The 17,512-nt window shown below is 39.1% G+C and overlaps 1 protein-coding gene across 5 annotated transcripts in view; it reads left to right on the top strand.

The window, feature by feature from the left end:
• The first annotated feature begins 4,917 nt into the window (after positions 1-4,917).
• Positions 4,918-17,512, top strand: part of COMMD10 (COMM domain containing 10) — a 355,799-nt gene continuing 343,204 nt past the window's right edge. For 2 of the 5 annotated variants that reach the window (XR_009214057.1, XR_004248682.3), the window contains exons 1-4: positions 4,924-5,155; positions 7,567-7,657; positions 11,122-11,232; positions 12,594-12,749. Coding sequence is in view for 1 of the 5 variants with exons in the window: in XM_032156607.2 (XP_032012498.1) it covers positions 5,115-5,155; positions 7,567-7,657; positions 11,122-11,232; positions 12,594-12,749 (399 nt within the window). In the remaining 4 variants the exon portion in view is untranslated. Of the gene's footprint in view, positions 5,156-5,407; positions 5,549-7,566; positions 7,658-11,121; positions 11,233-12,593; positions 12,750-17,512 lie in introns of those variants that run through there. The other 3 variants (XR_009214059.1, XM_032156607.2, XR_009214058.1) reach the window with 3 other exon arrangements.

Raw genomic sequence — 17,512 nt, 5'->3', positions numbered from 1 at the left:
CAGCTCCCAGCCAGACCAACGCAGAAAGCAGGTGGTTTCTGCATTTCCAACTGAGGTACACAGTTCATCTCATTGGGACTGGTTAGACAGTGGGTGCAGCCCACAGAAGGTGAGCAGAAGCAGTTTGGGGCATTTTCTCACCCGGGAAGTGCAAGGGGTCAGGGAACTCCCTTCCCCAGCCAAGTGAAGCCTCGAGGGAAGGTGCCATCCAGCCCAGATACTCCGCTTTTCCCAGGGTCTTCACAACCCGCAGACTAGGAGATTCCCTCAGGTGCCTACACCACCAGGACCCTGGGTTTCAAGCACAAAACTGGGAGGCCGTTTGGCCAGACACCGCGCTAGCTGCAGGAGTTTTTTTTTACTCCAGTGGTGCCTGGAATGCCAGCGAGACAGAACTGTTTACTCCCCTGGAGAGGGGGCTGAAGCCAGGGAGCCAAGTGGTCTAGCTCAGTGGGTCCCACCCCCATGGAACCCAGCAAGCTAAGATCCACTGGCTTGAAATTCTCACTACCAGCATAGCAGTCTGAAGTCGACCTGGGATGCTTGAGCTTGATAGGTGGAGGGACATCTGCCATTACTGAGGCTTGAGTAGGCAGTTTTCCCCTCAGTGTAAACAAAGCCGTTGGGAAGTTCCAACTGGGTGCAGACCCACCGCAGCTCGGCAAAGCCACTGTAGCCAGACAGCCTCTCTAGATTCCTCCTTTCTGGGCAGGGCATCTCCGAAAGAAAGGCAGCAGCCCCAGTCAGGGGCTTATAGATAAAACCCCCATCTCCCTGGGACAGAGCACCTGGGAGAAGGGGTGGCTGTGGGCGCAGCTTCAGCTGACTTAAACATTCCTGCCTGCTAGCTCTGAAGAGAGAAGCGGATCTCCCAGCACAGCACTTGAGCTCTGCTAAGGGACAGACTGCCTCCTCAAATGGGTCCCTGATCCCCATGCCTCCCGACTGGGAGATACCTCCCAGCAGCGGTGGACGGACACCTCATACAGGAGAGCTCCAGCTGGCATCTGGTGGGTACCCTCTGGGACAAAGCTTCCAGAGGAAGGGGCAGGCAGCAATCTTTGCTGTTATGCAGCCTCTGCTGGTGATACCCAGGCAAACAGCATCTGGAGTGGACCTCCAGAAAACTCCAGCAGAACTGCAGAAGAGGGGCCTGACTGTTAGAAGGAAAACTAACAAACAAAAAACAATAGCATCAACATCAACAAAAAGGACGCCCACATAAAAACCCCATCCAAAGGTCACCAACATCAAAGACGAAAGGTAGATAAATCCATGAAGATGAGAAAAAACCAGTGCAAAAAGGCTGAAAATTCCAAAAACCAGAATGCCTCTTCTCATCCAAAGGATCACAACTCCTCACCAGCAAGGGAACAAAACTGGATGGAGAATGAGTCTGACGAATTGACAGAAGTGGACTTCAGAAGGTGGGTAATAACAAACTCCTCTGAGCTAAAGGAGCATATTCTACCTAATGCAAAGAAGCTAAGAACCTTGATAAAAGGTTACAGGAACTGCTAACTAGAATAACCAGTTTAGAGAAGAACATAAATGACCTGATGGAGCTGAAACACACAGCACGAGAACTTTGTGAAGCATATACAAGTATAAATAGCTGAATCAATCAAGCGGGAGAAAGGATATCAGAGATTGGAGATCAACTTAATGAAATAAAGCATGAAGACAAGATTAGAGAAAAAAGAATGAAAAGGAATGAACAAAGCCTCCAAGAAATACAGGAGTATGTGAAAAGACCAAACCTACGTTTGATTGGTGTACCTGAAAGTGACGGGGAGAATGTAACCAAGTTGGAAAACACTCTTCAGGATATTATCCAGGAGAACTTCCCCAACCTAGCAAGACAGGGCAACATTCAAATTCAGGAAATACAGAGAACACCTCAAAGATACTCCTCGAGAAGAGCAACCCCAAGACACATAATCGTCAGATTCACCAAGGTGGAAATGAAGGAAAAATGTTAAGGGCAGCCAGAGAGAAAGGTCAGGTTACCCACAAAGGGAAGCCCATCAGACTAACAGCAGCTCTCTCTGCAGAAACCCTACAAACCAGAAGAGAGTGGGGGCCAATATTCAACATTCTTAAGGAAAAGAATTTTCAACCCAGAATTTCATATCTAGCCACACTAAGCTTCATAAGCGAAGGAGAAATAAAATCCTTTACACACAAGCAAATGCTGAGGGATTTTGTCACCACCAGGCCTGCCTTACAAGAGCTCCTGAAGGAAGCACTAAATACGGAAAGGAAAAACCAGTACCAGCCATTGCAAAAACATACCAAAATATGAAGACCATTGACACTATGAAGAAACTGCATCAACTAATGGGCAAAATAGCTACCTAGTATCATATGACAGGATCAAATTCACACATAATATTAACCTTAAATGTAAATGGGCTAAATGCTCCAATTAAAACACACAGACTGGCAAATTGGATAAAGAATCAAGACCCATTGGTGTGCTGTATTCAGGAGACCCATCTTGTGTGCAAAGACACACATAGGCTCAAAATAAAGGGAGAAATATTTACCACGCAAATGGAAAGCAAAAAGAAGCCAGGGTTGCAATCCTAGTCTCTAGTAAAACAGACTTTAAACCAACAAAGATCAAAAAAGACAAAGAAGGGCATTACATAATGGTAAAGAGATCAATGCAACAAGAAGAGCTAACTATCCTAAATATATATGCACCCAAAACCTGAGCACCCAGATTCTAAAGCAAGTTCTTAGAGACCTACAAAGAGACTTAAGACTCCCACACAATAATATTTGACAACTAAAAGGACTTTTCATGGACACAGATGTCTATATTCCAGAGAATGCAGAAACATCTTGGGTGAGGTTCTCATTTGAGGTGTGAAACTATTCACAGCATCACGCCTTTATAGAAACATGTAATAAGAAGTAATCAGCCTATCATTGCAAATGAAGAGCATTAGAGTGAGTGGCCTCTGTGTCTACTGGAGAGTTGCTTTTGTGAAAACCTTAAGAGGTCTGGGTTTTGTTTTCTAAGGAGGGTAGAATGTTTCTTTTACATATATATATCACATTATTTAAATCTCATTAAGATCCAAGGGAGCAGACATTATTCTCATCCCCATTACAGATTGGGAATGAGAAACTTGTTGAGGTTAAGTACTTTGTCCAAGGTTACATGGATTTGGGATTTGAGCTATCTTGATGCTCTTTTGCTCAAAATTCTGGCTATGTATTTTTAAGGCAATCAGAGGGTGAACTTCATTAGGGATTTGAAACAGTTTTAGTTGGTTAGTGGTTCTACTTCAGTTAAGGAATCAAGACAAAAGGGAAATGATTCAAAGAATGAGGGAACTGGGACCCTTTTAAGTTGTAGATGAGGTCATCTGTGTTTGGATCAGAGACCTATAATTTATGTAGATTCACACACATCTTTTTCAGATATGCATATATTGGGGACTGTAGAGTGTTGTGGAACTAAATGTATTTGTATGTGTTCAACACACTGTATAATTGACTCAATTATCCATGTGGAGATTATTCACATTTAATTTGCAATCTGGTTTCTCCTTTCAGTTAGGTTGTTCTTGGGCTGCTCCAGGAACTCCAACTAATTTAAATAATAATTTAATAAAACATAATTAGGAAGGAAAATTAAATTCAATTTTTTGGCAACTCTTGAATATTCTACTGCTGAAACGTAACTAATCCATCCACTATCTTTTAATTCACCAATGCCTTTTTAGTACCACAGGATTTTATTGCTTTCTATAGATTATTGCAGTAGTTTCCAGGTAGCTCTCCTGCTTACCTCTTTCCATTTCAATAATCATTCTGCTGACAGCAACCTTCAAAAATCCAACTCCCACTGCAAAATTTCTTTGCTTCAAAACATTTAATGGATAGAAAAAACATTTAATGGCTACCCATTTCTCACCAGATTAAGTGTACATGCCACAACCAGTCATTAAAGGCTTTTTCTAGTCTAAATCCCTGTTTTTCAAACTTCAAACCGCCCTTCTACTCTACTGACCTGAAACACACCGCCTCACCCTCCACATCTCTGCAGACCCACTGCATTTGCCATCTGCCCTAGGGAGCTTTTCCTGATCTTACCTCCGATGCCTTTCACTGCTCCCACATCTGAATTTCTTTAACTCACTCCATGTTTTTCTCAAAGGGAGACCAAGGTATTTACGCAAACATGGTCTCTCCCTAGTCTTGGATGAGGTCCTTAACATTACTCACTGCAGCGATTCATCTCCCCTACTCTGCAGTGTCAGACTCTAAAGAAGCGTACAACAAATACTTGTCCATTTAGACTGCTGGCACACCCTGAGAGCAAGAATTTTGGCCTTTTGTATCTCCAGTGCCTAGAACAGTGCTTGGTACACAGTAGGTGCTCATTCATTGAACGTTGCTGAAGGAACTGAACGTACGTACTACAAGCCCTGCAGATGCAGATACAGGAGGGGTGGATGGCACAGTGCTTAGGGTGGAACTGGAGGCACCACCTCTCCTGAGGGGTGATGCACCGCTTCCTGGGCAGGCTTGGGGGAGCTCGCTCAACTGCCTGCCTCTCTGTAGGCCAAACGCTGGAAAAAAAAATACACACAACTCACCTATCCAAGTATGTACACACAGCCTCACTTAAACCCGCCCTATTAAAAAAATATACACACACACACGCACACACCATTTATCCAAGTATGTACACACACGGGCTTGCTTAAACCTGACCTATTAACAATAATAATAATATATATATGCACACACATACACACATATATCTATCCAGGTCTGTACACAGACTTGCTTAAACCTGCCCTATTAAATACACACACACACCCCTATCCAGGTATGTACATACATATATAACATAGAAATATAAAGACATATATATGCACAGACTTAAGTCCAACACCATTGGAGTGTCGGGAGAACAACTGGGCCGCCCCCCAGGACTGCGGGACAGATCTCCCGGCGCCCGGGTAGCAGGAGCTCCGGAGCCCTAAAGCGGCCCCTGCGCGGCTTGGGCCTTCCGGCTTTCCGTCCGCCGCGGCCGCCATTGGCTGGGTTCGGCGCTGCTAACAGACGGCGGCAGTGCGAGAAAGCCGAGGATGGCGGTGCCGGCGGCGCTGATCCTACGGGAGAGCCCCAGGTAGCTGATCCGTTAAGCTCTTGTGGTAGCCGCGCCCAGGAAGCGCGGATCGGGCTCGCACAAGGCTATCCTTGCTACCTGCCGCTTGGGCGCTGCGGCAGGCCCTGTGGGGTGGAGTGGGGTTGGGGGGGGTGGGTTGCCAAGGTCGCGAAGCTGGATCTGCGGAGTGCGTGGGGCCGTGTAGTGCCTCTACAGTCACTGTGGTCCCGCTGTGGGGCTCACAGTGCGCCTGGCACCTGAGGTCTGTACGGAAGCGTGTGGTCTGCAAGCGTGGGGTCTGCGTCACTTTTCGCGGAGTTTGGTATCAGAAGTTCCCGGGTGCTGCCTTCAGTGCTGCCGAATCACGTGGAACGGTATTCCGTTTCCGATTTCAGTTCCGGTTCAGACCTTCTGGTGAGAAAGGCTCACGCTGGTGCTGGAGGGTCTTTAATAGCCAACATGTGTTAATAGCCCTTTTAAATCAGGATCGAATAGGGGACCGAATTTTTGGTTGGTAGCAGAATCTAGCTTGGCTTTGGGTAGCATTTGCTTTTATTTGCATTTTAAACAAATTTTTAGTTAATTTCTACTTACGGTAGATAAAGTTGGTTGTCCATGGTAGTGATATAAAGTTCCCCTTTAACATTATTTAAGTAAAAAAAGACTCAATTTGTGAAAAAATAAGTAATAGTGCAGTTAGTGTGTGGATACAGAAGAAGTATTGAAGTATATAGGCAAAATAGTGTTCGGAAGTAATTTCTTTGTGCTTGGATTGGGCAGAAGTCTTCCAGAAGAAAAGTTATTTTAAAGTTTTTCCTTCTTCCTGGATTCCATTTGTTACCAGTGGAGGGTGTCCAGGTTCTTGGCGTCTTGAACAAAGAACTGGAGAAGATGCACAAAGCGAGGAGAGAGTGAAGAAATTTATTGAAAATGAAACTACACTCCACAGTGTGGGAGTTGCCTGATCATAGGGGCTGAAGGGCCCCTACAGAATTTTTGGGAATTTAAATACCCTCTAGAGGATTCCATTGGTTACTTGGTGTACTCCCTATGTAAATGAAGAGGATGAAGTAAAGTTACAAAGTCATTTTCTCTGCCTATACCCTATGGAGAGGGTATTTCTTGTCATAGCTGAAGTGTGAATCAGCCTTATGTTTCCCAGCCTCCTAACCCTGTTTTCCTGCCTCACTTTGGTTCTGATCACCAGTTTCTTTCCTCATACCAATGTCTTGGGGAACACCGCTACATCAGTAAACTGTATCCAATATGGTGCAGTAGAGAATTGTTCTCATCACATCATTTAAAGTTGATTATTACAGGAAAGGTGCTGTGGCTTATGCCTGTAATCCCAGCACTTTGGGAGGCTGAGGCGGGCTGATCTCTCTCTCTCTCTTTTTTTTTTTTTTCTTGAGAGGGCGTTTCCCTCTTGTTGCGCAGGGTGGAGTGCAATGGCGCCATCTCGGCTCACTGCAGCCTCCGCCTCCTGTGTTCAAGCGATTCTCCTCCCTGAGCCTCCTGAGTAGCTGGGATTACAGGCACCCGCCACCACGCCCAGCTAATTTTTTGTATTTTTAGTAAAGATGGGGTTTCACCATGTTGGCTAGGCTGGTCTGGAATTCCTGGCTTCTGGTGATCTGTCCTCCCTGGCCTTGCAAAGTGCTGGGGTTATAGGCGTGAGCCACTGCAGAACTGATTGAGCTCAGGAGTTTGAGACCAGCCTGGGCAACAGGGCGAAAACTCCGTCTCTACAAAAAATACAAAAATTAGCCAGCATTGTGGCCCACGCATGTAGTTCTAGCTACTTGGGAGGCTGAGGCACGAGGATTCTTAGAACCCAGGAGGCAGAGGCTGTAGTGAGCTAAGATCGTGCCACTGCACTCCAGCCTGGGTGACAGAGTAAGACCCTATCTCAAAATTGGTTATTATTGTAATAATAAAGTTGATTTTACAATTGAAACAGGGTTTTAAAATAACTGTGTGCTTAGTGACCCCAGATGATTTTGTACATAGTATTAGAAAAGGTATTTGCCTTGCAGTATTCTTTTATGTTTTTGGTGTAATTGCCATAATTGCTATTCCTCTTCTCCCACCCCTTCTCAGAGTTCCATTTTTGTGTTAAGTGGTTATATAAACGCTCTACTAAATCAAGGCTCTTCCCTGCAGAGTACAAGCTTTCCCTAGTAGTTTGGTTTGCCCAAAAGAAAGAGAAAATTTGTCAAATGGACGTTTTCAGCAGAAGTAATTTTGGGGGCATCTTTTTAGAAATGTTCACGTTGCCCTGCCTTTTTTGCTGGCTGTCATCTGTTTTTATTTCACTCAGATTTACCATATAGCATTCAGAGTTGTTGGAATGAAAACTTATAGACAACTATAGAGAGTAGAGTTCAACTTGGAAAACTCATTTCAAAACTTTGTTTTATAATTTTGTTTAGCATGAAGAAAGCAGTGTCACTGATAAATGCAATAGATACAGGAAGATTTCCACGGTTGCTCGCTCGGATTCTTCAAAAACTTCACCTGAAGGTTTGTATTTTTGTGTTTCCATACCTTGTAATCATCCTTCTGATTTAACTGAAAGTCTGATTATTTGGAGAATGTTTTGCAAAGCATAGTGTTCTCCAATATGTTCTTAGAGACACTGGTTCTGTGGAACATTTGGTAATGTTTCATGGTCAGAAGTTTGAGAAACTCTGTCCTCAACAAAGTTAAATTTTTTAAATTATGGAACTTTTCGGAGTATTTTATATGCTAGTGTTTGTGGTATGTATGTGAGGGTGATTATGGCAGGTAACATTTTCCAAATGTGTTTGACCTTGGATCTGTTTTATTATGGTATATATTTTGGGACTAATGTTCTAAAAATATACTTTAGAGAAAAATTCTGATGTCTTGGTTTTATTTTTCCCCTTAAAAATAATTCTGTGGTATTTTCTATCAACTGGTATTTAATCTTTCACTTAATTTTGTTTCTCTTTCACTTTTATTTTAAGGATATGGTTGTTTTGGACATGTGGATGCTTTGTAATTCTCTACCTGGCCCAATCCAAGTTAATTTCTTTATCAGGTTATAAAAATTTGATTGCATCTGACATACTTATGGAGCACCTACGAACTGCTCTATGCAGTGCCAGGTATCACCATCCATTGAGAACCAAGACTCTTACTCTTTCCTCTTGTTTTTCTTGGCCAAGAGCCAGCCTCAAAACCGTGCCTTTCCCCTTTGAAGTGTCTTTCAAATCCAAGTTCTCACAATTCTAGGTCAAATCCTTATTACCTCTTTTTTAGATGACAATAGTTACATTCAAGCTGGTTTCCCTGCCTATAGTCTTCTTGTTTTCTACTGCTTCATAATACTATGTAAATTACTTTCTAAAATTTTTTTCCTAAAACAAAGATGGATTATATTTTTTACAGTGTTCAAAGCCATCAGTGACTATCCATTGCCCCATGGAGAAAAGTTAAAAATCCTTAACATTGTGTGCAAGTCCCATTGTAATATGGCTGCAGTCTACATTCTCCTCGTTTTGTAAGTGCTCCAGTTACAGTGGATGGTACTCGTTTACTACAACTTGACATGAACTTTTTCAGCAATGTGTCTATGCTTATACTCTTTCTCTTGCCTATAAATGTCCTTCTTCCCCTTTACTGAGTAACCTGTTCATCCTTCAGGGATTTCACAATCTCAGTCTCAGCGGTTTGTTCTTTCTTCTGTGCTCCTAATTCATTCTCACCTGATTTTAGTACTGTATCATGAGTATTTGTTTCATGATTAGCAGGCAACCAAATCCCCAAACCTATTAATATATCTTCCTCTGGTTTTAAATATCTTGAGGATTATGTCTTACTCATCTTTATGTTTCCCATTCCTAATACATTGCTACTAGTATAGTTGGCACTCAGTAAATATTCTTGGAGTTAATTATTTTCCTTGCTGTGGAAAACACAAAACAAACCTAAGTCTTCTATAATATATTCCTTTTTCTAAGGAATTTGTGATGTGTATGGAGAGAAAGGAGAAACTGCAATGATAGCAGCAACATTCTGTGGTATTTGCTATTCATAAAGTTACATTGGTTTGTTTTTGACTGGTGTGGTGCTAATGGCTTTGTGTTACTGACTCATCTAATCCTACGGCAACTTGAAAAAATAGGTACTGTGGTCATCTCTGGTCATCTTCATTTTATCTATGAGGTAACCAAGATAGAGATAGAGATCAGTTAAGTAACTTTCCCAGGGTAACACAGCTAACTAGTAGGGCAGCTTGGCTCCGTAACTCTCTCCCTTATTACACGAAACCTCAGGAAAGAGTATGAAACGTTTCATAAATTGGCCCAAAGTGAATGATGTGGGCGATACAGATATTCTGCTTTATTTCTTGAGCTGGTGGGCGCTTGCTTATGTATAACAATATGGGACAAGAAACTCTTATACACATCTTTAGTTCTTCACACTGAGGGAGTGGAGAACTTGCACAGAAAATTGTGATGTTTAGTTTGTCTTTGACACTCTCAGTCATGTGTGGAGTTGAGAATAGTTAGTATCTATCATAGAGTTAACTGAGTGGCTAAAGCATTCCATGGAGGAGCTTGAATGCTTTGCCATCAGAGGTAGGGTAGTGGAGAGGAACAGAGGTACTTGTTGAAAAGTGAATTTACTGGTCCTGCTGGCATTTAATGTCCAGGGACTTTTAAATAAAGAAACATATGTATGTGAATACTTGCCTGCTAAGAAGATGCCAGGAAAGGTGTAATTGTTTTTTTCCTGTACAGTTTCAGGGGATCATCTTTTAAAGGGGCTCCTATTTTGATAAGGGCTCGTCAGTCAAGTTTGCAGTGCATGTCAGAATCTGCCTGCTTTCATTTATGTACCTTGACTCCATTGAGTTGGCCTTTACCTTGAGACAGAATTCTTAGAATAGTGAAACTGAGGCAGGTAGATTGGTGAAGAGGTTTAGGGATTTTGTTGCCCCTCTATTGGTACTTTTATTTTACCAAGTTTGACCTGTTTATGGGCAGAAGATACGTTTTTGTCCAGACTGGTTCCTTGGAAGCCCGAGCGGGAATCAATATAAGGGAACTAAGACAACTTAGGTATAGAATGTGGGCATGCCAGATTATGGATCTGGGAGTCCTCTTTGGCCGTCTTCTTGGCTCATCCTGGCATATACAAATACGTGGAGATTTTGTTTCTTTGTTTGTTACAATGTGTGGAGGGTGCTGCTGGTATTTAATGTCCAGGGACTTTAAAAATATTTTACAGTGTTTAGGGCAGTCCTGCACAAAGACTTGTCTCATCCAGCACGCCAGTGGTTTGCATTGGGAAATGCTGATGGAAGTCAGGCGAACTTCCATAGCTCAGAACTTAGAAATAAACATTTGTGGCCTTCGCACTTCAAAAATAACTGTCACAACTTACGCAATAAAAAAACTCATGTACTTGGCTCCATAGGAGAGACTTTGAGGCCCTCACACAAAGCCTGTTGAGATAACAGTGCTGTATATCTGGTTTTGAGAGGTCAGCTCTCTGGGTTCCTGACCATAGCAAACTGGGGGTTGAAGGTACTGTCATGGGGCATGTAGGCAGCTTCAAGAAATGACTGCTGATCGTGAAATGAAATGGGAGAATTATGAAAATCAGACCCAAGAAACATGAAAGGACAGAAGTTTGAGATTTCTGTTTGCTCTAGTTAAAAATCATCCATGTATCTCAGCAGTTCTTTAGGATACATAAGCCCGTTAGCACAGGGCTCTGATGCTCATAATTATGACCTGCGTCACCACAAGATGTTTGTTTAATTTATTTTGTTTACAAAGGCCTAGAAATGAGCATCATACGTTTTATAAATTTACATGCACATCAATTTCTTTTCACCATGTATTTTCCTTTAAAGTTCTCATCTCATATACGAATAAATGAATCTTCTGTCAAGTATGAATTTTGAATGCCTGAATATGTGCTAATATAATAGATTGCTATTTGTATCATAGGCTGAGAGCAGTTTCAGTGAAGAAGAGGAAGAAAAACTTCAAGCAGCATTTTCTCTAGAGAAACAAGATCTTCACTTAGTTCTTGAAACAATATCATTTATTTTAGAACAGGTATTTTTATTGCATCAAATTTTCTAGCCATGATTTGTTTACTACATATTTGTATTGTTATGATATCTATGACATTGTTTTTTTAATTGAAAAGTATGCAAGATGGAAGCTGTGAATTTATTTTAGTTAAGAATTTCAATGTAAAAATATTTGAATATTATAAAGTATTTGAAAATATGAATTGGGACTTCATTGATTTGAGACAGTTATAAAAGATCTTAATTCATTGGTACTTGGTATAATGGAAAAATGGACATATTTTACTTAAGATATTAAATGATTTGGGGGATGTATTGACTAGGATGGTAAGGAAGACATTTGGAAAAGAAGTATTGTCATATTATGTGCTTCTGAGCTGCCTTCTGCGTCCCTTTTTCTCATCTAAATTCACTTCATGATTTACCCTCCTATTCAAGGCTCATCTCCTTTACTTGAGCTGTGACCCCTTATACTTTCAGTCTTCCTTTATTTGGATTTTTAAAAATCCTTGGCTCATCACAGTAGAGCACATTGTTAGTCTTTCAGCAGTTCATGTATGTTAGTTATGCCTCCTTCACCAGATTCTAATTTGTGGGGAGCAGGATCATATTTTTTATGTATCTTATATAAGCCTACCACATTGGTGTGCTTAAAATAGATCCTCATAAATTCCTGTTGATTAAAAATAATACTTGTGAAATAAAAGTTTAAATAGTTTTATAACTTCATGAGCATTTTAATGAACATATTAGGAGGAGAAGCTGCCAGTTATCTACTACAGCCTTACATACATTATAGGTCACAAAGATAAATGTGGTTCTAATTTTTGGTGGGTGTTTAGTAGAAGAAAAGGATCATTGAGTAGGACAGCATAGCATGGTGTTCCAGAATAACGTAAGAAACAGAACAGGTATCACTGTTACAATTTTTTACAACTTTTAATTATATGTTATGTAGGAAATTGGTAGATAAGGTAATTTTGAGAAAGTGCTTCTGGGAAAACATTTGTTAGTTGGGAAACAAAACTGTTGTATACTTATTTGAAATGATTAAGTGAAATAAATGAAATTTTAATTAGGGTACCATTTACATAGCCAAAGCGAAGAAGAAGTTTTTTGGTTATTAAGTGGATTTAGGATTACTTAAAGCATAGGCAAGAATGAAAAAGAAATTCATCTTGAATAATTTAGACCATTTAATCCTGAGTCTTCCAGCCCTTGGTCGTGTATTTTATTATTTGTAAAGTAACCAAAAATGTCAGTAATAGGACTATGAAGTTTTCTTTTGACTTAAGTCATTTAAAAATAATTTTGTATTCATTATAGTTTAAAGTTTCTGTATGAAGATGAGGGATATATGTAATTTTTTTTTCTTTTTTATAGGCAGTATATCACAATGTGAAGCCAGCAGCTTTACAGCAGCAATTAGAGAACATTCATCTTAGACAAGACAAAGCTGAAGCATTTGTCAATACATGGTCTTCTATGGGTCAAGAAACAGTTGAAAAGTTCAGGCAGAGAATTCTGGCTCCCTATAAGGTATAGAACATACTATCTTAAATATGTTTTTCAATAACGTATGGCATAAATTATTATATCTGACAAGTTTTTAAAGTGATAATATTTTATTGAGAGAGTCAGGCAAAAGAAACACAGATGCTCAACTTACAATGGCCTTACATCCTGATAAACGTGTCACAAATTGAAAATATCCTAAGTCAAACGCAGAGTACACTCTAGAGAATCAGTTGTTTACCTTTGTAATCAATGGCTGACTGGAAGCTATAGCTCGCTGCCATTGCCCAGCATCATGAGAGAATATCGAACATATTGCTAGCCCAGGAAAATACAGAATTCAAAATATGAAGTATAGTTTTTACTGAATACATATTGCTTTCACACCATTATAAAGTCAAAAAATTGTCTGATATGGTTCCTGACTTAAGTTTAGATTGTACAGTAGTGCAAAACTATCGCAATTTCAATATACTTTTACTTTTGATCTCTTCCTGGGCTAGTGATGTGTGGTACATAAGATATTCCTTTTTTGGAGGCTTTTCAAGATGGCTGACTAGAAGCACAGGACACTTCTCCACAAAGAAGAACCAAAATAGTGAGTAGGTAATCACACTGTAAATAAAACATCTAAAAGAGAATGCTGGAGTTCAGCAGAGAAGTGACCGGAAACAACTGAGGAGAGGGAGGAGAGGTGGACAGTCTTGCTAGGATCAACCAGAAGCCTGGAGAGGCTCCTCAGTGCAAAAGTTAGGGTAAGTGAGAGATCCCTAGCTGTCCACATTCTTGCTGCAGACTCCTGTAATCCTAACTGTGGGAGAGTTCTTGAACCTCATGGGCCCCGAGACTGGCATAGGGAGCTCCCTGAAGTTTGTGCAATGGTATTGCTCTAGAAGGGTGCTCTTGCTGGGTTCCATGCACCCCCTGAGTCTTAGGTAGCTGGAGCACGGCTCCATTTTCAGAGTCCAGTCCCTGTTAGAAACAGAATAATCTTAAAATTTGTATGAAACCAAAAGAGAACCCAAATAGCCAAAGCAATCCTAAGCAAAAAGAACAAAGCTGGAGGCATCATATTCCCTGATTTCAACGTATATTACAAGGCTATAGTAACCAAAACAGCATGGTGTTGGTATAAAAGGAGACATATATACCAATGGAACAGCATAAAATACCCAGAAGTAAACCCATGTATTTATAGCCAACTGATTTATTACAAAGGTGCCAAAAGCGTACACGGGGAAAGGACACCCCCTTTAATAAATGGTGCTAGGAAAACTGGATAACTATGCAGAAGAATGAAATGGCCCTTCTCTCTCACCATATAAAAAATCAACTCAAAATTGATTAAAGACTTAAACATAAGATCCACAATTATTAAAATACTAGAAGAAAACAGGAGAAACACTCCAGGACATTTGTCTAGGCAAAAATTTTATGGCTGACATTCCTAAAACATGGACAAAAAAACCCAAAATAGACAAATGGAACTATATTAAACTAAAAATCTTCTGTACATTAGAGGAAACAATCAACAAAATGAAGACACAACCTGACAAATGGGATAAAATATTTACAAACTATTGACTTAGCAAATGACCAATATCCAGAATATACAAGGAACTCAAACACCTCAACTGCAAAGTAACTAATCCCATTTAATGTGGACAAAGGATCTAAACAAATGCTTCTTGAAAGACCATATATAAATGGCTAACAGGTATATGAAAAAATGCTTAACATCACTAATTATCAGAGAATGCAAGTCAAAACCAAACATGCCGTATCATCTTACCCCAGTTAGAATGGCAATTATTAAAAAGAGAAAAGAATAATGGATACAGATGAGGATGTGGAGAAAAGGGAACTCTCGTATGCTTTTGGTGGCAATGTATATTAGTACACCCGTTAGGGGAAAGCAGTATGGAGATTTCTCAAAAAACTAAAATTAGAACTACCACACAGTCCAGTAATTCCGCTACTTGGTATATATTCAAAGGAAGGGAAATCAGTATATTAAAGAAATATTTGTACCACTGTGTTTGTTGCAACACTCTTCACAATAGCAAAGATAAGAAATCAACCTAAGTGTCCGTCGGTGGATGGATGAATAAAGGGAATTTGGGATAATTACACACTGGAATAATATTCAACCATAAAAGAGAATGAAATGTTGTTTGCAGCAACATGGATAGAACTAGAGGTCATTATGTTACGTGAAATAAGCTAGACACAGACAAATATAACAGGCCCTCACTCCTATGTGGGAGCTAAACAAGTTGATGTCATGGAGGTACAGTGTAGAATGGTAGTCACCAGAGGCCGAGAAGGATGCATGGGATGTGGGGTCGGAGGGTGGATGAGTAGAAGTTGGTTAATGGGTACAAACATATAATCAGAAGTAATAAGTATAATGTTTGATAGTTTAGTATGGTGCTTATAGTTGACATCAATATATTGGTCATTTCAAAATAGCTAGAATTGAGGAAGTGAAATGTTCTGAACATACACAAATGATAAATGCTCATGGTGGTGAATATCTTAAATACCCTGACATGATCATTACACAGTCTATGCATACAAGAAAATACAACACATATCTCATAAATATGCAAAAATATTATGTATTGGTTAACAAATAGGCTTTGTGTTAGATGATTTTGCTCAACCATAGGCTAATGTAAGTATACTGAACATGTCTAAGGTCAGCTAAGCTAAGCTGTGATGTTTGGTAGATTAAGTGTGTTAAATACATTTGTGAATTATTGTATTTTAACTTACGATAGATTAATTGAGGCATAAGCCCATTGTAAGTCAAGGAGCATCTGTATATTCTCTAGAAGTCCTCTGTGAGATTTATGATTTGCACATATTTTCTCCTAATCTGTAGCTTTCCTTTTCATTCTCTTAACAGTATCTTTCCGGAAGAAAACCGTTAACTTTGATGAAATCTGTTGTATTTTTTTTTTTCTCTTTTCATGATCCTGCTTTTGGTTTTCTAGGAATTTGCAGCCTTATCATGACACAAATATTTTCTCTTTTGTTTTCTTCTAAATGTTTTACATATTTATACTTTGTTTAGATCTAAAATCCATTTGACATTAATTTTGTATGACACATAAAGTGCAGGTCAAAGTTCATTTTTTCTACGTATGGGTGTTCATTTCCTCCAGTGTGATTTGTTGTTAAAATTATCATTTTGTCATTGAATTACCATGTGTTTGTCTAAAATCATTTGATATTTTTGTGTGAGTCTTTTTCTGGAATCTCTCTTTGATTTCATTAACCTATTTGTCTATGCCAATATCACACTGCCTTAATTATTATAGCTTAATAGTAAGTCTTAAAATCAGGTATTGTAAACCCACTGACTTTTTTCTTCTTTTTTGTAATTGTTTTGGCAATCCTAGTTTCTTTGCCTTTTCGTATACATTTGAAAATCAGCTTTTGTATGTCTGTAAAAAATCCTGCCTGGGGTATTGATTGGGGTTGTGTTTAATTTGTAAATAACTTTATTGAGAAATGACTTCTTAACAAGTACTGAGAATATCTATCTATTTAGGTCTTTGATTTCTTTTATCAGTCTCTTTTATTTTCAGCATATCAATTCTGTACTTATTTTGTTAGGTTTGTACCTTAAGTACTTCTTCTTTCTTTATTTTTTTGTTGTTGAACTATTGGTAGTATTTTTCAAATTTTGTTTTCCAATGGCTTATTGCTGGTATATGGAAATAACAATAGATTTTTCTATACTGATCTCTATCCTATAACCTCGGTAAATTCACTAATTAGTTTTAGCAGCTTTCTTATAGGTTTTTTGTGATTTCCTTTGAACGCAGTCACGTTGTCTGTGAATAAAGACAGTTTTATTTCTTCCTTTTCAATATGTACAGCTTTTATTTTTCTTGCTTTATTTTACTGACAAGGACTTCCAACATGATGCTGAATAGGAGTGGTAAGTCTGAATATCCTTGCCTTGTTCCCAATTTTAGGGTGAAAGCTTTCAGGCTGTTATCATTAAGTAGGATGTTAGAAAATGCCCCTTTATTGTTTTCACTTCTCTGCTTCCCTTTTTTAAAATTCTGCATTCTTACTACTCTCACGTGTCTTCTCTGTCATTGCTTCATTTTTTATCATTTTAAATTCTACTTTTTCCTATATCCTGTATGGATTTTAAGCTTTCCATTTGTTTCCCTGCAATTCTTTTTTTAAGCCATTTTCATTTTTAAAAAAATTCTTGCCTTTTAATAGTAGCCTGTTCTCTGTTTATCTTTTTCCCATATTTTATACAGTCCGTTTTTTTCCTTGCATGTTAGTGGTCATAACAATTAAAAATATTTTTGTTTTCTGCTTCTAATAGTAAGTTACGTTTTAGTGTCTTCATGATGAAAGTTTGTTTTTTTAAAAGTTATATTTTTCCCATAGTTGCATTACAGAAGCTTCTGTTTAAGAAATAAATTAATCATTTGTCATATAAAATATGCAAATAAAGAAATTGGAAGTATCTGATTAATTGTACATTGTCCCATTGAGAATGCTGGAAATTATCTTTTGGTAATTCTGGGTATATCACAGGATCGCTAATATATTATTTTAAAGTCTGAAATGCTTAAATAAGGTAATATAATGATAACAAGCACTTATTGTGCTTATTGTGGGTCATATGTATATTAAGTTCTTTGTATCTTACAAAACCCATTAATAGTTCTAGTTTATACATGTACTTATAAAATTGAGGCTTAGAGAGGTTTAAAAAGTTGCCCATGGTTGTATAGCTAAGTAAGTGGCTG

This window comes from Hylobates moloch, unplaced genomic scaffold, assembly GCF_009828535.3.
Source record: "Hylobates moloch isolate HMO894 unplaced genomic scaffold, HMol_V3 SCAFFOLD_6, whole genome shotgun sequence".
Lineage (NCBI taxonomy): Eukaryota > Metazoa > Chordata > Mammalia > Primates > Hylobatidae > Hylobates > Hylobates moloch.
The sequence above is the reverse complement of the archived record's forward strand: the minus strand, read 5'-3'. Positions and strand labels throughout refer to the sequence as shown.